Below are 24427 nucleotides of genomic sequence, written 5' to 3'. Positions count from 1 at the left end.
ACATGGTGAAGATTCATGAAATACTGCTTGCGGTGCACCTTCAAATCTTGACTAGAACTAGTACTTTTTGTTAAATAAAGCTGCCTTTTCCTGCTGGCACATGAGACTTTGATCCTGAATCTTATCCACATATTTTTTCACATCCTTTGCAAATCTAGATTTGTAGTGCTATAAAAATATCTTTTAAGGAAAAAATTAAATTTATCATCTGACATATGTCTATGGTAAACATCTTACCTTTGCTCATCCTGTAAATTCTCCCTGAATAATGTTACTGTATCAGCATCTGTGATTGTGTGAAATCGTACTTTTCCCCTTTTTAAAAAAATCCAATTTTTGGGGATACTTAATTGCTACTATTTGACTGCCAGGATTAGATAAAGTGTTTCACAACGATATGAAATTGAGGAATAAATTCAGAGTTCCTTTTGCAGTATGTTCTTTCATTCTTATTGGGAATGTTACTGTGTGAAACAAACAATAGCTAGACACCAGTAACTTTATTAGTGCTGTTAACAGTACTGTCCGAGATGAGAACAGTAGTGAAATCTCCATGTAGATATTTGTTTATGTGCATGTTGTAGCTATCAGCTAACATACGTTCCACTTCAGTAAGCGCCCCATTCACTTTTGGCAGCTAGTATTGTGTAATCAACAAGCTGTAATGTGCAAATTTTCTGTCCTTGACAAACGCCTCCTCGTTGCTTCTTCAATATACGAGTATGAAAATGAGCAATGCTGCCATACATCTTTCCTGATTTTGGCATTGTATATGATTCCACCAATGTTAACTTCTCATGTGTACTGTGTAAAGAGAGTGAATTAGTCAATACCACAATGCCTAAGAATAAAAACACTTTTTGTGTCATTAAATGTTATCTCGAAATCTGCCCAGACTGTGAGCTAGTGCACAACCCTCTAATAAGGCAGTTGCCTACACAATAATTAGTAATGAAATAAGTGTTCGGTAGTGATCTGATGCAAATGTGCTGTTTAATGCTCTGAGTGGGTCATTACTGTGCCGTAACACTTGTATGATGGACCAGAGTGATATAATGAAAATTTATTTTATTATTGTTTAATTAAACAGTGGTTTAGCTCATATAATGTACAGTGATCAGCTAGAACATTATGACCACTTTCCAAACAGCCTGTATGTCCACTTGTGGCACTGATAACAGCAGCAAAAAGTTGTGGCGTTAAAGCAATGAGGCCTTGTGAGGTAGCTGGAGGGCGTTGGCACTACGTCTGCACACACAAGTCAATAAGTCACCTAATGGCTGCAAATTCCAGGTGGGGGAGGGGGTATGAGCTCTGATACCAGTTTCAATCACATCTCGGGTGCTTTGGTTCGAGTTCACATCTGCCAAGTTGGGGGGCCAGCATATTGGTCGGAACTCGCCACTGTGTTCCTTGAACCATTTTGTCACTCTCCTGGCCTTGAGGTACGGTGCATTGTCTTTTTGAAAAGTGCTACTGCCATTGGGAAATATGATCATCATGAAGGGGTTTACGTGGTCAGCAACCAGTGTACAATATTACTTGACCATCATGGTGCTTTGCATGAGCTCCACTGGACCCATGGATGCCCATGTGAATGTTACCCAGAGCATAATGGAGCCACCGCCAACTTGTCTCCGGCCACTGTACAGGGTCAAGAAGCTGGAAGATGACAGATTCATACTCTCCAATCAGCATGATGAAGAAGGTATCAGCAGACCATGCAACTCTCTGTCATTGCACCAGGGTCCAGTGCCAGTGGTCACATGCCTATTTCAATCGTAGTTGCCGATGTCATGGTGTTAACATTGGCACTTGCATGGGTCACTAGCTGTGGAGGCTCATCGGTGGGAATGTTTGATGCACTGTGTGTTCAGACACACTTCTACACTGCCTAGCATTAAAGTCTGATGTTAGTTCCTCCACGTTTGCTGCCTGTCCTGTTTTACCAGTCTACCCAGCCTACAACATCTGGCATTTGTAATGAGTTATGGCCATCCAACCACATGATGTCTGGACATGGATTCGCTTTGGTTTCCCCATATGTTGAAGACACTCACCACAGCATTACTCAAACACCTGACAAGTTGTGCAGTTTTCGAAATGCTCGTGCCAAGCCTCTGGCCCATCACCACCAGCCCACGGATAGATCACGTGGCTTTCCCATTCTCTACACATACATCACTCTCATTGATACTACATGCACCCACCGTGCATGTGTCTGACGAGTAGTGATTCATCACCAGGTGATGCTGCTATCATCTGAGCAGGTTTATACCAACAGTTTGTCGGTGGTCATAATGTTCGGGCTGATCAGTGTAAGTTTGTGTTATCATTGTTTAATCAAATTAAGATCAAACTGTGATTTTCCTCATACATGTTTACATTGGTAATGTAAAGACAGCTATCCTTTAAATGTGTATAAAGTATGCCTGCATGCCCACTCATGGTATAAAAATCTGCATGCTCTCTCAAGGATTAAATTCAGTCTTGGGTTCTACCGGACTGACCCTCTCCTATAAATATTTCCATAAGAGGACCTTTACACAAAGCAGTAATAATAATGCAAACAAGAAGAATGAGAAAGCTCCTTCTTATTCTGTAAGGTTGTCATTACTAAAGTACCTAGACTATACCGGCGAATTTCTTAGTTGGCAACATATAAGGACTAAATTTTTCAGCTAATACAAAATAAACAACTTTTCCCAATCTACAACAGATGTGATTGATCACATATACGCAGTGGGAGTCTGTAAAGTGATGATTGATTGTGACAAAGGAAATTGCAGGAGAAACAATGAGGACAATAACAGAATACTTTAAAGTGCGTGAATGCCACACATGTAAAATCTGTAGTAGCAGAGCATTAAGAATGTGGCCAGGTTTTAGATGTTAATTACATAAGATTGCTAGCAAGTACCGTTTGTTAAAGGACAGTTTGACAATCTGTTTAAGTCTTGAGTAATGAATGCAGTTTCAGATGATGGCTACAGGCTGCTGGTTTTATGGCTACCTGCCATCATGGGATCACCAGCCAATGTGTGCTAGAAATATTAAAAAAGTCAGCAAGCCACAGCACTGGTACAACAGCAAGTATATGAGGTGCTACCCAAATGTTCCTGGAATGTATATTTAGCTCGTGAAGTCTAGTTACTTAGACAGAACACCACCAGGTGGTAGCTTGTATATCCTTTGTCAGTCAGTGCCTCAAGCACCTTTGTGTCATTTTGTTATCTTTAGTTCCCCATTGTTGTGTATTGCATGTCATGTGAAATTGACAATGACAGGTATCTGGGAGCAAAGTGTGTGCAGAAACATGTAACATGTTGAAGCAAGCGTTTGAAGAAGATACCTTAGGTCACAATCAATTATAGGACTTGTTCAAACATTTTGAAGATGGCAGAACACTGTTTGATGATGATTGCCATTCAGGATGGCCATCAGCTCACATTACTCCTGAAAACTGAGTGAGGTGGGGCAGTGGTTAGCACACTGGACTTGCATTTGGGAGGATGACAGTTCAAACCCGCATCCGATCATCCTGATTTATGTTTTCTGTGATTTCCCTAAATCACATCAGGAAAATATTGTGATGGTTCCTTTAAAAGGGCACAGCCAACTTTCTTCCCCATTCTTCCTTAACCGATCTGACTGCTGAACTCGCTATTTCATCCCATCCCCCGAAATTAATCAACTAACCAGCTTTTGAAAATATTACTGCTAGTCAGAATCTAGGGAAAGCAGAAAGGTGGAGGGAGTATATAGAGGGTCTATACAAGGGCGATGTTCTTGAGGACAATATTATGGAAATGGAAGAGGATGTAGATGAAGAGGAAATGGGATATATGATACTGTGTGAAGATTTTGACAGAGCACTGAAAGTCCTAAGTCGAAACAAGGCCCCGGGAATAGCCAACATTCCATTAGAACTACTGATACCCTTGGGAGAGCCAGCTCCCTTGGGAGAGCCAGCTCTGACAAAACTCTACCATCTAGTGAGCAAGATTTATACGAAAGGCAAAATACCCTCAGACTTCAAGAAGAATATAATTATTCCAATCCCAACGAAAGCAGGTGTTGACAGATATGAAAATTACCGAACTATCAGTTTAATAAGGCGCAGCTGCAAAATACTAACACGAATTCCTTACAGACAAATGGAAAAACTGGTAGAAGCCCACCTCGGGGAAGATCAGTTTGGATTCCATAGAAATGGTGGAACACGTGAAGCAATACTGACCCTACAACTTATCTTAGAAAATAGATTAAGGAAAGGCAAACCTACATTTCTAGCATTTGTAGACTTAGAGAAAGATGTGGGGCATTACTTATTGAACCACCCTCGTACAATTACAAATCATAACTACAAAAATGAACATCTTTCTTAAATCTCCAAAGAGTTCTGTTTTCCTCCAAAGAATTGAGACCTAAATTGATCAGGATGAAAGTGAAAAGATGAACAACAATTGGTATTAAGGTCTCTTGCACCAAGAACAGTATGTTCCATTTCATTCAGAATACAAGCTGGTATAAACAACTGGAATCTACATTACCTCCCATATTGCAAAATCCTCCTGTCCATCATCATAACATGTAAACACTTGCATTGAGCATAAAACAAAAGTAAAGTAGTGCATATCTAGAGCATTATACAAAAAATTTGTTTAAGAAAAATTATGAATTGAAATCACCAGCCTTCAAATTTAGCAAAAACTACTTAAAGTGGTGTGTGTGTGTGTGTGTGTGTGTGTGTTGACTATTTCTAGTAGAGTATTAAAATCCTGCGTTGAATTTATTGGACAGCTACATCCAAACCCAGTTAAAATCAAAATATTTTTTTCCTGTCTTAAAAAAAAAAAACAGACACACTGTGAACTCAGTGCCTGCTAAACTTACCCAAAATATTAAGTGTTACACTTGATGATTCCTTGACATCCAAGAAGCACTCTAATAAGACATGGCTGATCATGGGCACTGGTTATAACATCATAAGGAAGATAATGGTGCTATTACCCTATTACTCCATGAAAAAATTCACATGCAATTTCTGGCACAGGTCGTGACCAAGTGGTTGACATGGCACTAAATGAGGTGTGCAGGCTTATTACTGGGCTGATGGTCTTCTGAGTTTTCAGGTCGCATCATACCCTCTTCAAACTACTAGAATGCTCGACTTTTGACTACTCCGATGGGCTCTTTTTCAGGATTCTATTTGTCTCCCAGGTGGCTGAACATTATAGAAAAACACTTGCCACCTCTCTCATAAAAAGCTGTTTTCCTATGCTTTTTAGGAGAAGTGGAGGTACTGGGTAAAATCCAAATACACTTTACTTGGATCTTTTCACACCACCTTCAAAGCAGCCCCTTGGGAATGTATAAATCACTCCCAGCAGTTTTTCATGAATTGAAAGCTCCCTATAATGAATGTTTCCTGGGAACTGGGTAAAATCTTTGGCCTTTTATCTTGACTGTCACTCTGGTGAATAAGAGAAAGCCACTCAATGCCTTGTGAGGCGAACAGCAGATGAGGAACCTTTTTTTTCCAGAAACTCCTGGATATCAAGAAAGTGTGTAACCCAACATTGTCATGATGGAGGAGCTGATCGTCTGGGCACCACTTTTCCAGATGTTTTCTTCTTCTGCTCTTCTTCACTTACCTCAGGACATCACAGTAGAACACTGCACTGATGGACTGATGAGGAGTGACAAGCTCCTTATGGACAACTTTTTCCATGTTGAATAAACAGTTTACTAGTCACTTGCCAGGCTTTACTGGGACAGTGTGACAATGAAATCTTTTGTTTCTGATTGGTTTTGGGCTCATACCTATAAACCCAGCTATCAACACCAGTAATAACCTTCGAAAGAAAGTCTGTTTCACTTTCAAGTCTTGAAGTTCTCTACAGACTTGCACACGATGCTGTTTCTGTTCATTGCCGAGAATCTTCAGCATGTACTTTGCGGCAAACTATTGCTTGTGCAGTTCATTGGACAAAATCCTCTGACACATCCTGTAAGACAGCCCCATGATATTTGATATGTCCAGCATCAGATTCTGATTGTTGTGGTTGTGGTCTTCAGTCCGAAGACTGGTTTGATGCAGCTCTCCATCCTACTCTATCCTGTGCAAGCTTCTTCATCTCGCAGTACTTACTGCAACCTACATCCTTCTGAATTTGTTTAGTGTATTCATCTCTCTGTCTCCCTCTACGATTTTTGCCCTCCACACTGCCCTCCAATACTAAATTGGTGATCCCTTGATGCCTCAGAATATGTCCTACCAAGCGATCCCTTCTAATAGTCAAGTTGTGCCACAAATTTCTCTTCTCCCCAATTCTATGCAATACCTCCTCATTAGTTATGTGATCTACCCATCTAATCTCCATCATTCTTCTGTAGCACCACATTTCGAAAGCTTCTATTCTCTTCTTGTCTAAACTATTTATTGTCCACGTTTCATTTCCATACATGGCTACGCTCCATACAAATACTTCCAGAAATGACTTCCTGACACTTAAATCTATACTCAATGTAAACAAATTTCTCTTCTTCAGAAATGCTTTCCTTGCCATTGCCAGTCTACATTTTATATCCTCTCTACTTCAACCATCATCAGTTACTTTGCTCCCCAAATAGCAAAACTCCTTTACTACTTTAAGTGTCTCATTTCCTAATCTAATTCCCGTACCATCACCCGATTTAATTCGACTACATTCCATTATCCTTGTTTTGCTTTTGTTGATGTTCATCTTACATCCTCCTTTCAAGACACTGTCCATTCCGTTCAGCTGCTCTTCCAGGTCCTTTGCTGTCTCTGACAGAATTACAATGTCATTGGTGAACCTCAAAGTTTTTATTTCTTCTCCATGGATTTTAATTCCTACTCTGAATAGCGAAAGGCTATTTACAACATTTGGTGGTTGTTCTGTGTGCCAGTGAAGTTTCGAACTATTCTGGCAGATGGCAGGGCCATACTATTGTGGCAAAATGGCATCTACATATGATCACGTTACAAGCAGCGTGCTGTTATTGAATTCTTGTATGCAGAAAAAGAAACCATGGTGAGCATCCATAAATGTTTGTGTGCGTTGTATGTTGATGCTGCAGTTGATAGGAGTACAGTGGGGCAATGGGTAAAGAAAGTTACAGCCTCAGAAAATGTAGAAACAGTCCTCCATGATCGGCCATGCTCGGGATGTCCAGTCACAGCCACTGTCCCAGACATGCTGAATGATGCGGATGCCATTATTTGTGCTGACTGGTGCATCACCACTCTACAGGAGTGAAGATGAAGATGACGAATGTGTTAGGCATGCAGCGAAAACATAGCTATGCCTACAGGACAAGAGCTTTTACTGGCAGGGAATACATGCTCTTCCACAACGTTGGCGTATGGCCATAGAATGTGATGGAGACTACGTAGGAAAATAGGACATGGACAAGACATGTTGATGTATATTTTCACCAAATTATGACTCTTAACAATAAATATGTACAGAAAAAAAATGTGGCCCATTACTTATTGAACACCCCTTGTAGAAACCTTCCTCATGTTATATATGAATAACTGTTATCATTCGGTGCACAACTGTTCACAGTACCAATATGTTCCAAAAAGCCACAGATGAACATGCGATTTACATGGATTCATATCTCAAGTTCTGTTGTTCACGAAGACAAGGGGCCAAGGATTTTGGATAGCCCTTGGCCTAGCAACCATTTGTACACCTATCAGAAGAATGGATGTACTGTACCTATTCTACAATACAGGGTCAAAATTTAAATACAACACTCATTCTCCAGTCCAGGCAAAATAGCAAATCGGTTGGTCCTTTTGTGTTAGGTGTGGTGTAGGGTGGATCTTATGTGGCTTATAAAAGCACCATTTGTTCACAGGCAGTTTCTGAAACCCCTTACCCCCCCCCCCTCTCCCGCCACGCCCAAAAATAAATAAATAAATGAAAATAAAAAATTAGGAACTGATACCACCAATTATGGGGATGCCCACTTGTATCATTTCTATTCATGGCAGATCATCAAAATTTTTACCATATGTTCTTAAGATGTTATTCTTGTGAACCTTTGAAACTTTTTTCAGTGTTATTATCAGTTGCTAAGATCCAGAGATTCAAAGTGCAGAAAATTGCAAAAAAAAAAAAAAGTTTTTAACTGGGGATTTTTTGGTAACAAAAGTACAAATTATGGAGATGGCCACTTCTATAAGTTCCATTAGTGGCATATGTTTTAAGATGATGATCTCGGAGAACCTTGAAACTTTTTTTCAATATTATTATCCGTTACTGACACTCAAAGGCTCAAAGTATCCATTGTTTTGCACATAAATATCCATATAATGTCTAGTCTGAGGTGTAAATGTAGTTTTAACTGAATTAGTGAACACATGGCAAGAGTGCTTGGGTCATCTCAAGGGCTCTGAGGTTACCAAACTATGTTTTTAGTCAGCATTTTTTCACCAATAGAACTTTATGACACTGTCTCTGTACATTGGACAATTCACACCTCTACAAATGTGCCCAACTGTCCCCATTGATGTATATCCATGCCTGTTGACAGCGTATGGTCTTGATTTACTTATCATTTCAAAAAGACAAATATTTTCCCCTGTGAAAGACTCTGACAGAAAAATGGGAAACCAGTTGTCTCAATCCTCATTCCACCTTCCTCACAAAAAATTTTGGCATGTGAACATATTTGAATGTTCACATGCCAAAATTTTTGGTGGGTAAGGAAGAATGAGGATTAAAATTGCTTTTTTAAAATAACAGTATGTTTATTTCAATGAAACTTTAAATGACAATTGATTATTTGGTAATATAGAGATGTGGACTGAACCAGTGGAAAAAACTCCTGTCAGAGCTCTAAAAAAGGGGAATATGTTCCCCTTTAAAAGACTTTGACAGAAAAGTGAGGAACCAGCTGCCCCAATCCTCATTCTGCTTTACTCACCAAAAATTTTGGCACGTGAACATGAGAATATGTTCACAAGCCAAAATTGTTTGTGAGGAAGGTGGAATGAGGCTTGAGGCAATTGGTTCCCCACTTTTCTGTCAGAGTCTTTTTTGAGTAACGTATTCCCCCTTTTTAGTGCTCTGACAGGAGCATTTTTCCACTGGCTCATTGCATCTCTACGTCAACAGATCATAATTTGTTATTTAAAATTTTATTGAAATAAAACAGTATTGATATTTTGAAAAACACGGTTAATATATTCAGTCATCAGTGGCGCATACAATCCTCTTATTATAAACAGCTGGATCCAAAACTAGATAGTAGCAGTAAATGTTAATGTCCACCAAACGGAAAACATGAGGGGGTAATATAAATGAACTAAAACTTATGTGAAGTAAATAAAAAAAACTCATACTGTAAAAAGTTTCCAGTACCTTTTGTTTGGTATCCCAATGAGTATTTCACTATGCATTGATGTACAAATTACAGTTAGTGAATAAAAGGCTTCATTGTTTGGTGATTTTAGCAGTTTGAGTTGTGTTATTTTTACTGCGTAGGTAACATGGACACACTGACTAAGAGCAGCCAAATATGGCCAAAAATAAACGAAACGCTCATGAAACAAGATGCATTTGGCTCTCATCTGACATTAAAATGTCAGATACATCCAACTGAGGAAACAAAGGTGGCCTCAGCAGCTGACTTTAAGGCTGTTCCTGAAGGAGGTTGCAGCCTTCCTTGCGAGGCAGATCTTCAGTGTGGCCACAAATGTCAGAGTGTGTGTCATGTAAGGAACAGATTCCATGAAAATTATAAGTGCTACTTTCCTTGTGAAAGGTAAGACTTTCAATCACAGTCATTTACAAGTTGTTGAGTACATGCATAGTTGTTTTGTTTTATTTATATATGTACTCCATAGGTGCTTTTATGTGATAAGATGCTACAATGTTGAACTAGATAAGGAATATATAAGTGTAGATCATAAAGAACATTGTACAGTTATTTTACAAAAACAGTTATAGGGAAAATACAAAATATAAAACTAGAACAAAATAGAAGCAAAGTGATACGACATCATGCAAGAATTAACACATGGTGTACAAAACCTAACAAACACACAGTAAATGTATATGCATTCAGAGACTATACTTCTCTGTTGAAAAATCTAATGAATAAAAAGTTTCTTCTAGAAAATACATCTTTATGAATAATCAACTGTTACTATGTAGGTCTTTGATGTAGGTTGGTAGTGATTTTAACACTGGACTACTGTGCATCTTTCTGTAACAGCTAGATTTTTCAGATCAGAATGGAGGTGAGCCTTCTTCCTTGTATGGTGATTATCGTACATTTCACTGGTTTCATAATGCACAGGATTGTAGCCACGAAACTCGTAATGAAATAAATATATTTAGAAGTTTTAGAAAGTATTGAAAGTTTTGTGAACATATTATGGCTATAGGCTCTTGGGGGCACTCCACATCAGCCTCTAGATCAGTGGTACCCAATGTGGTGGTAATTACCCCCTGAGGGGTAAAATGGAAATTTTCAGAGGGATAAAAGAAAAGGGTTCATCTGTGATTCTATGTTGAAGCTAAATTATTTTTAAAAGATATTTGCCATCACTATTTAATAAGACTATAATAATGATTGCATTAGTCACCAAGAATTAGATTCTTTTACAGGGGCTATGTAGTGCCTCAAGAATTTCAGTGTAAATTGTAGAAACACTCGGCCTTCCACCACCATGAACACCCAATATTTTAGGTACGAGTGCGGGAGAGTGAGAACATTTCTACCAATCCACCTGTTCCTGTGTGCAGGTCAGAGGTTTGTTATTAGAAGACTGTAAGAGGGGCGAGTCACTGACGACAACAACAAGTGTTTTCCATCAGTGCCACAGAAGACGAGGACACATCTGGACTGATCCACAATTTCTACCATCATAAGACTCCGCTTCAATCATGCCTCTTTCCCACAACGTCTACATCGGATCAACGTTTACAGTTCACCAGCATGTGAGTGTGATCCTGAGTCGGAAGCTGATGTCAACCTCATCTTATTTATGTGCCCCAAATTTGACCATGAACGGTTGGTCTTTCTGAAGACATTGCTGAGTATGGGCTACCATCTTCCTCAATCAGCTTCTTCTCTTTTGTGTACTAAAGACGTTCGTCTATATAAAGTGATAGTTAACTTCATTAAGAGTACTGGTCACAATCTGTAGGTTTTAATGGTGTACATAAATTATAAATATGTCTTGCTGATGAAGATATTTCAGAATTGGTGTGAATTGTAAGCCAAGGCACTTTTAATTATTTTCCAATTCAATTCAATTCAATTTTTAAAGCATTATGTACAAACATGTAACAGTTAAGCTTTTTATTCTTGTAAATATGCATTTCTGTATTTATTTATTCAATTATGTGTACATTGTCACTATGGGTTGCCGATGGCTAAATTGAGTACACACTCAAAGGCCAAATAAAAAAATTAATAAATAAAAAAGACATGATGAAAATCCAAGGAATAATTATGTAGCATTCTTTGGTGTGTTAGTGTCTGTGTTAATTGTAAAAAAGACTTATGAGCAATTGAAAATAGATTTCTATGCTCATTCATGTCTTGGACTTGGAGAAGTCAAGGCGCATGTTCATATTTTCATATGGTTTTGAAACCAACTCTTATGTCTCAATATACTTAATTATTTCTAAAGCTTGAGATACGAGTGAGACGATGAGGATATTTATATGTCTAAGAAGAGAATTTTGTTCTGCATAGCAGTTCTAGTACATCGTCAATCAACGAGTACGTTGACACTAAAGTTCATGTATGTGATCAATAGATTACAGAAATAAAAAGATATTATTTTCTGTTGTCCAAAAAACATTAGAACGTGGCGACCTAGGTGACAAGACCCGAAGAAAATGGGAATTTAAAGACAGAAATGGAAAGAAGATATTAGGCGTTACCATAGCAACTATGCATAACAAGATACGATAACTGTTTCCAGTAATCGTTTTGAGTCCAACAAACCAATAGAAGAGAGTTGCGAGTGCAGTGCAGTAAAAGACATGAGACAGTAATAGTGGAGAAAACTGGAGAGAAGACCTCAACTTTTTGACTAAGAAGATTGGGTGTGGAGAGTAAGCAGTCTTCACACACGTACATCGTGCTGATGCCGACGCAGTAATTGGCTACCGACGCCGACTGCATCAGCTGCTGCTCACCGGTGCTGACTCCGTGTCTGCTCGCCGACGACAACGCTGAAACCAACATTCGATGCCACCGGCACCAGTACTGTCCACCGGCACTGATTACACATTCGCTCACTAACGCAGCTAGAACTGTATGCCGGGTGAGCAAAAACCAATAATTATTTGGTAAAAGTGGAGGGGACAGTTGAATTATAAACTGTTATTATAGTTATTGTACTCAGTGGTGAATTTTCTTTTAGATGATTACTAGGTCTAAGATAAATAAAATTGTGGATCAAGAAAAGCAACAAACTTCAGGACCAGCCATGGCCATGACAGTGAATAGGGACATGCCAGACTGGACTGAAGTTTCAAATTTAATCAAAGGACAAAGTCTAAAGTTAGACTCAGTAAGTACTCAGTTAAATGCTAGGTTAGATGACCAAAGTGCTAAGTTGGATGACCAGAAGGCTGATTCAGCCACTCTTAGTGAAAAATTAGATGCTCAAAGTGAAACCTTGAACAGTCAAGCAACAAATATAGTTTTGTTAAAGATTAAATTCGACTCTTTAAATAATAAGGTAGAAAATTTGAAGTTAGATTTAAAGAGTGAACTCACTAGTTCTTTGAATACTCATGTTAATCAACTATTTACTGAATTTAACCAGAGACAGGATGAGCAAGTTAAAGATTTTACTAAAACATTAGAATTTGACATTGAAGATAAGTGTAATAATATAGAATCTGAGTTTAATGAAAAATTAAAATTTTGTAAAAATACATGTGATGTTAAATTTAATTCTGTAAGACTAGAAATGAATACTTCGAAGGAGAGCACAGATCGACCTAAGGAAGTAATGTCAATTATTCAATCGAAAATCCCAGGTGTTACTACACATGTTGTTAGTTCGCAAATAGATAAAATAGGATGAAGTTTTAATGGAAAATTAGCCAACTTGGACATTATAAGTGTAAGTAGTTTGGCGGAACCATTTGAACTAATTAAAGATCGAGAAGTTACCGAGAGTAAAATCTCCAGAAACATTTCAATGGTTGCTTTGTCTGAACTTCATGATGCTTGCAAGGTTATGGATGACTTGTGCAAAGAATTAAAACTTGTCCATGACAAAGTAGAAAGTAGAATAACTTGTGTTTCCTAGCAAAGTGGTAATTGTTTTGTTGTGGGGAGGCTTTCATACAAAATTTAAGGAGAAGTATTGGTCCGTAAGTAATTGAGTGAGGTTAATGTCAGATCCATGGTATCCAGGCAGAGTCACATCTGTCTCCCAGGGATGTTAACATTCTGTGTTTACGGGCGGAGTGATGACCATCAGATCCCAAGTTATTTTCAGTGTTTCTTCTGTACTATTTTTCCTGCACCGAATTCCCTTCAAATCTTAAACTATTCTGTAATCTATTCTTGAATTCTTAAACTATCCTATAAGTTTAGTGTATATGAAACCGGATATGACTACAAGATTGAGACCAATTTAAGGGAATCACAGATAAACAGTAATCTCTAAACATGGAATGAAATAAATAGAATATAGTACTATTATGAAGATAATATCATGGTACTATTCAAGCAGAGTGATATCTAGATGACATAAACTAAACAAAATATTTTTTGTGTGTATAAAATATAGTGTAAAGTGATTAACTAAACAACTATTTGATTGTATTGTCTAATTTTCTATTTTTATAGAATATTTTATAACTTTTGTGAGATGTAACGTAAATAGGAGGGTTTGTATCACTTTTGGAAGGGGTGGGTAAAGTAAGTACAAGCAAGACTAGCACTAGTCACACATCTCACCTTTCAGACAACCCTCACAGACAAGCGTAACTGATTCTTCACCATTTGCTGTTCCATAGGTGTTGCTAAAATTTTTCTTCTAGGGCTTGAAAGGTGAAGGTGAGAACACAAACAGGAGAATTGCGAATTAGATACCTGAAGTGATGTCAGAACTGCCAGGGATGTAGGGGAATAAAGATATATGTACATCTGAGTAGAAGCACATATTACATTGTTGATATGTGACGGTTCTACATCGTTATTTTTTTGTCACTCTCAAATGTATATTTATATAATAGAGGGAAACATTCCACATGGGAAAAATATATCTAAAAACAAAGAAGCTGTAACTTACCAAGCGAAAGCATTGGTATATTGATAGAGACAATAAAAACAATAAAAAACACACACACAAATTTCAAGCTTTCGCAACCCAAGGTTGCTTTGTCAGGAAAGAGGGAAAGACGAAAGGATGTGGGTTTTAAGGGAGAGGGTAAGGAGTCATTCAAATCCTGGCAGTGGAAAGACTTACCTTAGGGGGAAAAAAGGACAGGTATACACTCGCGCACACACACACATATCCATCCGCACATATACACACACAGGCAGACATGTAAATGCAAACAGGTTGGGCAGAGATGTCAGTCAAGGCGGAAGTACAGAGGCAAAGATGTTGAATGGTAGGTGAGGTATGAGCGGCGGCAACTTGAAATTAGCAGAGGTTGAGGCCTGGTGGGTAACAGGAAGAGAGAATATATTGAAGGGCAAGTTCCCATCTCCGGAGTTCTGATAGGTTGGTGTTGGTGGGAAGTATCCAGATAACCCGGACGGTGTAACACTGTGCCAAGATGTGCTGGCCGCGCACCAAGGCATGTTTAGCCACAGGGTGATCCTCATTACCAACAAACAGTGTCTGCCTGTGTCCGTTCATGCGAATGGACTGTTTGTTGCTGGTCATTCCCACATAGAAAGCTTCACAGTGTAGACATGTCAGTTGGTAAATCACATGGGTGCTTTCTCACGTGGCTCTGCCTTTGATCGTGTACACCTTCCGGGTTACAGGACTGGAGTAGGTGGTGGTGGGAGGGTGCATGGGACAGGTCTTACACCGGGGGCGGTTACAGGGGTAGGAGCCAGAGGGTAGGAGAGGTGGTTTGGGGATTTCATAGGGATGAACCAAGAGGTTACGAAGGTTAGGTGGACAGTGGAAAGACAGTCTTGGTGGGGTGGGGAGGATTTCATGAAGGGTGGATCTCATTTCAGGGCAGGATTTGAGGAAGTCGTATCCCTGCTGGAGAGCCACATTCAGAGTCTGATCCAGTCCCGGAAAGTATCCTGTCACAAGTGGGGCACTTTTGGGGTTTTTCTGTGGGAGGTTCTGGGTTTGAGGGAATGAGGAAGTGGCTCTAGCTATTTGCTTCTGTACCAGGTCGGGAGGGTAGTTGCGGTGTTTTCAGGTTATTGGTGTAAGGTTCAGGGATTCAGGACTGGAGCATGTGAGAACGTTTCTACCGATCCACCTGTTTTTATGTACAGGTCGGAAGTTTGTCATTAGAAGACTGTAAGAGGGGCAAGTCACTGACGATGACAAGTGTTTGCCGCCAGCACCACAGAAGACGTGATGAAAACCCAAGGAATAATTATGTAGTATTCTTTGGTGTGTTAGTTGTAAAAAACACTAATGAACAATTGAATATAGATTTCTATGCACATTCATGTATTGGACTCGCTTGAGATTAAAGACTTTTATTTTGCTTCACGTCTTAGCTCTGCATGAGGCAGGAAACATGTGATGTCCATAAATAATTCGATTGTTACTATGATATTGAACTTATGTTTTATCAAGTCTGTTGCTTAAAGACACCAGTTGGCTTGCCAGAGTTTAATTACTTATGTGAAAAAGAGTAAATGTTGCTTTGTGTTGAGAGATGAAAATATACCAAGAATGAACTGTAAGTTTTCCACAAGTACACAGATTATTTTAAGAATAGAGAAGTAGCTTAATAAATTCCTGTAATCCTCTATAGACTTTGGAAAAGAACCTTTTGGGAGCTCGACATAGTTGACTACCCAGAGAAGAGAATTGGCTGCACACAATACATAAGTCAACTGAGAGACGTGAGAGTCTGCACCCCAGTACCACACTGTCTCATGTTCTCCGAAAAACATTAGCACTAGCATTAACTTGTGACGCAATATGGTGGAGATTACAGCTTGTGAAATGAATGTGTGAACATCATCTTCCTCATACAGTAAACCCATTACACACTTACTTTGTACTGTGCATCTTTGACAGTGAAATTGAGACATATACCTCATGTATGCTTGAATATCTTATGAAAATGTCTTTTCTGTGTTGTAGATAGTGTAGTGATTCGAGAATTTCTGTGTAAATTGTAGAACCACTCAGCCTTCTACTGTCTCGAACACACGATATTCTAGATTTGAGTGTGGGATGGTAGAATCCTACCTACTGCGCATCACATATTTGTGTGTGCAGGTTTAAAATCAGTCGTGGAAAGGAAGTAGACGTGGCAGTTGAACGGCACCGACAAGTACCTGTTGTGCAATCTATAGAGGTTTTAGTGCATGTGTAAGGAAGAACCATGGAGTTTATAAGCAGCTCTGTGCTTTTTGTGTCATTGACTATTGTTATTAAAACAAGAACAGGTGAAAAAGTACTCTTGTAGACTCTTGACTCAGCCTTGTTATAGGCAAGACTCATTTTATGATTCACGTTAAGAAAAGTCACGGTATATAAGTCGACTTTCTTTTAAATGTAAATTAATTTGTTTCTGATGTTCGACTGTACGAGAGACTTACTGGAAGTTACATATTTATGTTAAAAGTGGGAATTTTGTTGTGCTTGAAAGTCAAATACATCGTTGATTGACGAAAAGCAAAGTTTGTATGTCTACTTATTTCATAAGTAGAAAGAGGCTTAAAAGTTCCTGTACCTAGCGTTATTCAATGGAAAAGAAGTCAAGAGAGTTTCCAGCAGCTGGCTATCCAGTAAAGTAGAGAGGCTGAAAATCCCAAGTAAGTCATCTCATAAAGAAATGGAAGGTGGTTTGGAGGAATAAACCGAAACAACCCAGATTCACACTCACACTGTACGTTGTTAGAACGTTGTAATATTTACTATCATTACTTTTATTATTATTATTATTATTATTAGTGATGGTGGTCAGACACAAAGCACTGGCAGCCTGGAGTCTTCCAGTTTCTTTCTGTTCAGCAGTAACAAGTGGAGCAATCAAGTGCTTTATAAATGGAGTAGGGTGTAGAATTTAAACTTGGTTGATTTTAAGTGGTAGTGCAGGATCTAGGTGAAGGAAGTGTTGCTACTGAGAGGAGTGGTGCAAAGGGAGCATTTTTTCTAACAATTTTCTACCCTCAATGCAGCTATTTCCTTCTCTGAGATGGACATGTAGGTAGCACTCACATTGTGCTGAGAATTACTTCGTAGTTAGAAATAAGCAGTTCCAGTTGTCTCATTGACTCATTAGTTCGTGGTTTAATAGAACACCTACATTTTGAAAGTAAGTGTTCAATGAAAATTCTGTTTTATTCTGAAGTTTAGAGGGGTGAGGTACTAGCTAATATCTGATTGTGTTCAGGGGTAATGGTCTGAGAAAGGTTGTGAAGCACTGATCCAGATTGATGGATTACTTGTTGTTTATCACAGTGACAGTACCATCAGCAAACACGCTGAACTTGCATGTTTCATGTGACTAACACAGGTCATTTATGTATGTGAGAAACAAGTGGGCCAAGAACAGCTCACTGGGAATTCTATAGAGTATAGTGCCCCAGTCAGACTTTATCTCCTCACCTGATTTGCTCCCCTCTTTGAGAACTATTTTCTATTTCCTGTCTTCGAGAGATGGGATGATAGTTTGTGACGTGTGTTGTGTCTGCCGTTTTGTGGAGTGGCTTCACTATAGCAAGCTTCATTCCATCTGGGAGACACTCTTATAAATGTATGTGGGCAAAAACTTTGGATAATTAATCAGAGCAGACTTATAGCAGTTTACTGGAAATGTTATCTACACCTGATGGTCCTTTACTTTTTAAGAGAGGGAGTGGTTTTCTTTAACTCATTTCTGATTGTGGAGCGTACACTAAACTCACAGGATTCAGAAAACTGTGTTTCTGTATTTCCATGGCACTTTCTAGAGAGCCATTGCACATTATTTGCTCAAGAGCACTTATGGAAGGGTAATAGAAGGTTTTGCAATTACCTTTTGTTTGATTATGTTTATCAACAACATTTAAAACAAAATCTTTGGGTTTACTGGCACAGTTGATACCTGTCTCACTCCCTATTATGTCCCAGATGGTTTGAATTTTATTACAGAAGTGGTTGATAGTGCAGCTAAAATATAAATTTTTTGACAATTTGAATACTTTACTTAATATTTTACAGTACTTTAGGATCCATGCCTTTTTGTGGTTCTTTTAGGCCAATTCTTGTAAACTTCTTTTTTTCATGACACTTTGGATATTGATGTGATTTCAAATAAACATTACATTTCGAATTTACATCTGTTTCAGAACAGATGTGACTTCCAGTACATATTTTGGAGGCGTGAGTAAAAGGCCTTAATCATTTTATCATTATAGGTCTGGCTATCTTCTATTGGACTCAGTTTTATTCTCACAAATATTCATTTTATTAATAGTACATTTCTCACCATCATGACCAAAGAGTCCATTCAGTATTTTACTAATGATGATGCTGCCCAATTTCTCTTGATTTATAAAAATGTTGTCAATTAGAGTGCTTCAATTTGAAGTTACACTGCAGGGAAAATTGACCACTGGGATGATGTAGGTGTATGTCAAATTTTCCATGTCTGTCTTCCCACTAATTGGAAATTGATATTGAAATGTCTGAGTACTGTCACATCTCTTTTTCAGTTAAATACATGCAGTAAAAGTGAGTTGAGCTGCCGCCAATTTTTGTAGATAATAGTTTTTTAACATAGTCTTTATATAAACTGCCAGAAAAAAATAGTACACCTTTTAGAGGTTTCCAATTAACTCAAGATTTATTGTTGCAACAGTGCATGAGGAATACATGAAATAATTACATTTACAGATATCACAAGCGGTTCTGAGATACCAGCTATCAACCCATGCTGAATCACCTGTATTAGTACATGGTGTATCCTCCAAGGGCAGCAATGCAGGCACTGACACTTGCATCCAGTTGATCATACAAACGGCAAATACTACGTTGAGATATGCTACACCACACTTGCTCACCTTGTTCACTTACTTCTGTAAAGTTGTTGGGTGATGAGTCTCATGAGTCACTTGTCATCCCATGATATCCCATACATCCTCGACTGGAGACAAGTCTGGAGATTGTGTTGGCCAGGGAAGTTGCCGCACATCTTGCAGAGCATGTAGAGTTTCACAGACAGTGTGTGGGTGAGCATTATCCTGTCAGAAAAACACATCGCATTACCTTTGCAAGAATGGATCTAACAATGTTCTGCATGTAATGACTGCTGGTTTGTGTCCTCTCAAGAAATGAAAGTTATAGCTTATTGCACCCCAGACCATAAGCCCTGAGGTGGGGCCAGCGTGTCTTGGACGAATGCACTCTGAGGCAGTGCTCAACAGGTCTGCACCGTACATGCAAGTGACAATCTCTTGTGTGCAGACAGAATCTTCTTTCATTGCTGAAGACCACGATGTGCCATTCCATGTTCCAAATGATACTCTGATGGCACCAGTCGAGCCATGCATGTCAATGCTGCGGCATTACCAAAAGACAGGGCTACAGGCGTGCATGTCCATTGTCCCAGTAATAAAGATACATCTGGGTTCACAAGCCCTATTATCTGTGCTGTGGTAGCTGTATGATCAGCCATTGCTGCCCTTAAGCATGAGTGCAGTGCCAACTACCTAGAATTAAGTGCCCAAGTTACTCGCATTTCGAGTAATCACAGGGGTCAGCTTCACCTAAGTGCAGTGGAAGAGCCTCACAAGGGGGACTGTGTTTGCACACGTTAAGCCAAACTGTTTGTAGTACCAACAAACTTTTGAGGCTGAAGGCAATCAATCGCATTCCCTCAGCGAGTGGTGGCACTGTGACTGGCGATGAACACTGTTTTTGCACAGCAGTGACTTGCACAGTACATTCAGCAATTTGCACTTGCGATAGTGTGAGATTATTGTCTGACTGTGGCCAAATGGCTGCTTTATATGTGGACTGATACATCTCTGCGAAACGGTGTACAGTTTGTATAAGTGCTTCAAGCTCACCGGCAAATAGTATAAGTATCTTCTGCACTGCTGGCATTGGGCGCAAAAGCCAGATGTACTGTAGAATGTCCCCATTAAGGGTGTTACTTGATAGAGTCTGCAGGCAGAATAGCAGCTGTGAAGGAGAGCCGTTGCATTGCAGTAAAGTCTAAATGTCCTATACTTCCGTAGCCATATCATCACTCAATGAAGCAGCAACGTAACTGTACTTAGTTTCATCAGCAGCTCTGTTAGGTGTCACAAACTGGCTGTCAAGTTGTGCAAACCACAGTACTGGGTTTTTCTGCCAGAATGGTGGTGGTTTTTACCATGGTATAGTTAATAATGCACTTGTAGACAGATCAACAGTTTGTGGCATTGCAAAATTACAGTCTGTATGCGGAAGGTGCACAGCACAGTTGTTTCATGTTTGACATTCAAAGTGTGACTGTACAAAGTGGCACTTAATGTCAGAGGTTATGTCAGGGCACCAACATGTCGCAATTTAAGTATGTTCACTTTAGTGGCACCATTTAATAATAAAGCGTACAAGTATACACACAGCTCAATAAAAGATCGAAAGACAAAGCCAAGGAATAATTACAGAAAACATAGAATGAACAGCGATCATGTTGTGGAGAATAAACACTTTTTGTCTTGATAGTCACATGGGGTCTCCAGCCAGAACATAATGTGATCTGGACACAATAATTTGGCAGTACACCTGGCTGCCATCTACAGGATAGTAAGCCATCGCACTAACTCGGCAGAACTGAAATTGGACCGCAGCATTGGCTCCTTTAGACACTATCTGTAGGTCCACTCCACATGTGCAAATGTAACTGCCCTCTTGCACGACCACAACAGCACACCAGTAGTGAAAACTCACAGAAACGATAAATCAATATTAAACACTGTTGACACCTTTTGATGACTGTATCTAATACCGTTGTTTTTTAATGCCAAACAGAACAGGGCTCTAACACTTACTACTTAAAGGATACCACTTGTTTCTGTTTATAATATTGTCAGACAGCTGGATTTCAATAGTTTTCTTCACTAGACAATACCAATAATGCAATGCAGGGGCAACCACTTGTGTCTCATCATACAAAATTTTATGTCCTTTGGTAAGACAACGTTCTGCAACAGCAGATTTTTCTGGCTGAAATAAATGTGTGTAGTGGTGGTGCTCCACACATCGATCCTGGACCATACAAATTGTTTGTCCAATATAGGCTTTCCAACAGTGGCAGGGAATTTTGTAGACACTGGGCTTCCTCAAACCCAAATCATCACTGAGCCAAGCAGCACTCTAGTCTATAGCTGGCGGACAGAATATACTTTTAATATCAAATCTCTTCGAAAATTTTCTAATTTTTGAATTTATGCTTCCTGCGAAAGGTAGGAATGTCACCGATTTGCTTGTATCTTTTGTTAGTTCCTGAGAAGGTCCAATCTGTGGAGAATGATGGATCTTGATTGTCAATATAACCATTCTGCTTGAACACTGCTTTTAGATTATCCAGCTCTTGTGTCAAACTGTCTGCATCTGAGATAGCTTAAGCTCTTTTACCAATGTTAGATGCATGAAGATATTGGTCTGTATGTGTGGGCTAATGATAAACACTATATCCTAATGTCCCATCATCCCTCCTGTAGACCAAGATATCCAAAAATGGAAGTTTTCCCTTCTTTTCAACTTCCATCGTGAACTTAATATTGGGATGCAGACAGTTAAAAATATCTAGGAAACGATCCAGAGCATACCTTCCATGTGGCTATACCGTAAGTGTATCATCAACATATCTCCAAAAGCAAATTGGTTTTAAAAACACCATCTTCAGTGACATGTCCTCAAAATCTTCCATAAACAAACTGGTGACTATGAGGATGATGCACTCCCCATAGCCACTCCATCCATTTGTTAAAAATATTTGCCATTAAATAAAAAGTATGTTGATGTCAACACATGGCGACGAAGCTTAGTTGTTTCTTTGTCCAATTTTTCACCAAAAACTGCAAAGAATATTGAAGAGGAACTCTGGTTAAAGTGACATAACATCAGAAGTAACTAGAAAATCTGTGGGATTGGGACTCAAAGACTTCAAATGTTAAATAAAAACCAGAGAATTGGAAACAAGATGTTCACATTTTCCAACATAGGGACTGAGAATGGATGCTAAATACACTGATGTCCGAAATGAAAGCAAAAAACCAGTTTCCTCATACTGTGTCTAATTCACAATATAATCATGCAGACTATCAACAGGTGTCAGCACGATCGTGTTCTGCATCGAAGATGACATTCCGGTCAGTGGACAACCATGCCAATGACGATGTCAGGGAACCTATCAAACAGGGTAGTGTTTGTCAGGTAGTCCTGCATTCACAATTGCTGTGTATACAGTCACAGACAGTGCAGTATGGCACAGAGAAGATGCCTACCAGCCTCTCTATGGTGGAGGGCCATAGGAAGAATGGGAACAAAATAGTCGCAAAATGATGTGAGAGACCAAAACTCTATCCTGAAGACCAGGGCATGGCCAACAGACATGGCATCAGAAAGGGAGGACCGTTCTTTGGCTGCAAGGGCACGACAGTACCGCCTTAGTACTGCATGGCTACTGGCCCTGACCTTGCAGCATCCACTGAATGTGTTGTATCAAGGCAATTGTGTATAGAAGGCTTTGGCAGATGGCCTTTATTGTTGGGGACTTGCTGTATTTGTACACTGATGTGTCTTCACAGAAGGGAACATCTAGAGTGGAGTCATCAAAATGCTACCTGTACGGTCAAACAGTGGACCAATGTTCTTTTCACAAATGAGTCCCAATTTCATCTAGAGAGTGATTCTCGATGGAGTCACATCTGAAGAGAATGTGGAACATGATTTCGAGACCCAGACATTGCAGAAAGAGACTGATATTGAGGAGGATCCTTAGAGGTGTGGTCAGGGATTATGATGACCACTCAAACACCTCTTCATCAACTTGTATGGGTGAATCGGGTAGCTTTAACTGCTGCAAGGTATTGTGATGAGATCATGGAAGCTCATGTGCAGTGTTGCGACATGCTGTGGTCAGAGATTTCATATTGATGGACAATAATGCACAACCTCATAGAGCACGGGTCGCTGATGTTTTCTTGAAGATGGAAGATGTTGCATGCATGGCGTGGCCTGCTCGCTCTTCTGATTTGAACACCATAGAGGATGTCTGGGATGCACTGGGAAGATGGAATGCATCACATCAGCTTCCACTAACCATTCTCTGAGACTTGCGTGCAGTCCTGCAGGAAGAATGGGCATTATTGCTTCAACATGAGATTGATGACAGCATTCACAGGATGCCCAATTGTTGTCAAGCCGATATTGCTTTTAGAGATGGTTAAACCCCATACTGACCACATTAGCTTGTCAGAATGTGCAGTTGTTTACACTCTGTATTCTTTACAATGTTTCTACTTTACCTGTTGATACTGTTTTGTGGCAAAATAAATGCAGCCTTGCAAAATTTCTATTTGTTACTATAATTTTGGACACAAGTGTACTTGGCCAAGTTGTAAGGAGGAGCCCCAAATTGCAACGATGGGCACAGAGAAACCCCTTGCTTCTGTGACTTAGGCAAACTGTATAATCTTGGTGGGACTCAGCACCAGGTCAAAGTTTTTAAGAGCATCATCAGATAATGAACTCTTCTTCAAAAGTGAAAGCGTCTTGCATGTTATACATTCAGTTGGATTGTTCTGTAATCTTAGGTACGCTGAGTCTTTTAGTAAAAGATCCATTTTCCCCAAGTAACCACAGAATTATTATTTGGGAAAAATGGATCTTTTACTTGCAGACTTGACATACTGAAGATAACAGAACAATCCAGCTTAATGTATAAAATGCAAGATGCTTTCACTTTTGAAGAAGAATTCATTATCTGACTATGTTCTTAAAAAACTTCAACCTGGTGCTGCAATCCTGCTGAGATTATATGGTTTGCCTACGTTACACAGGCAAGGGTTTCCTCTTTGGCCTAATGTCAGCAATTTGGGTGCTCCTACTAACAACTTAGCCAAGTATTTAGCATCCATTCTCATTCCCAGTATCGGAAAATGCAAACATTATAATTTCAATTCTGTAGTTTTTATTCAGTGTTTGAAGTTTTTGTGTCACAGTCCCATGGACTTGCTCATTAGTTTTCATGTTGTGTCACTT

General features: G+C 39.3%; 1 protein-coding gene across 1 annotated transcript in view; it reads left to right on the top strand.

Annotated features, from left to right (window-relative positions):
• The window catches only part of LOC124594486 (NFX1-type zinc finger-containing protein 1-like), a 356250-nt gene that overhangs the window by 115673 nt on the left and 216150 nt on the right, over nt 1–24427 (top strand). Inside the window, exon 12 of the mRNA XM_047132862.1 lies at nt 9528–9807. Coding sequence (XP_046988818.1) covers nt 9528–9807 — 280 coding nt within the window. The remainder of the gene's footprint in view (nt 1–9527; nt 9808–24427) is intronic.

Source organism: Schistocerca americana, chromosome 2 (assembly GCF_021461395.2).
Source record: "Schistocerca americana isolate TAMUIC-IGC-003095 chromosome 2, iqSchAmer2.1, whole genome shotgun sequence".
In the NCBI taxonomy this organism is placed as follows: Eukaryota; Metazoa; Arthropoda; class Insecta; order Orthoptera; family Acrididae; genus Schistocerca; species Schistocerca americana.
Note: the sequence above shows the minus strand (reverse complement) of the source record. Positions and strands in the feature narration are given on the sequence as shown.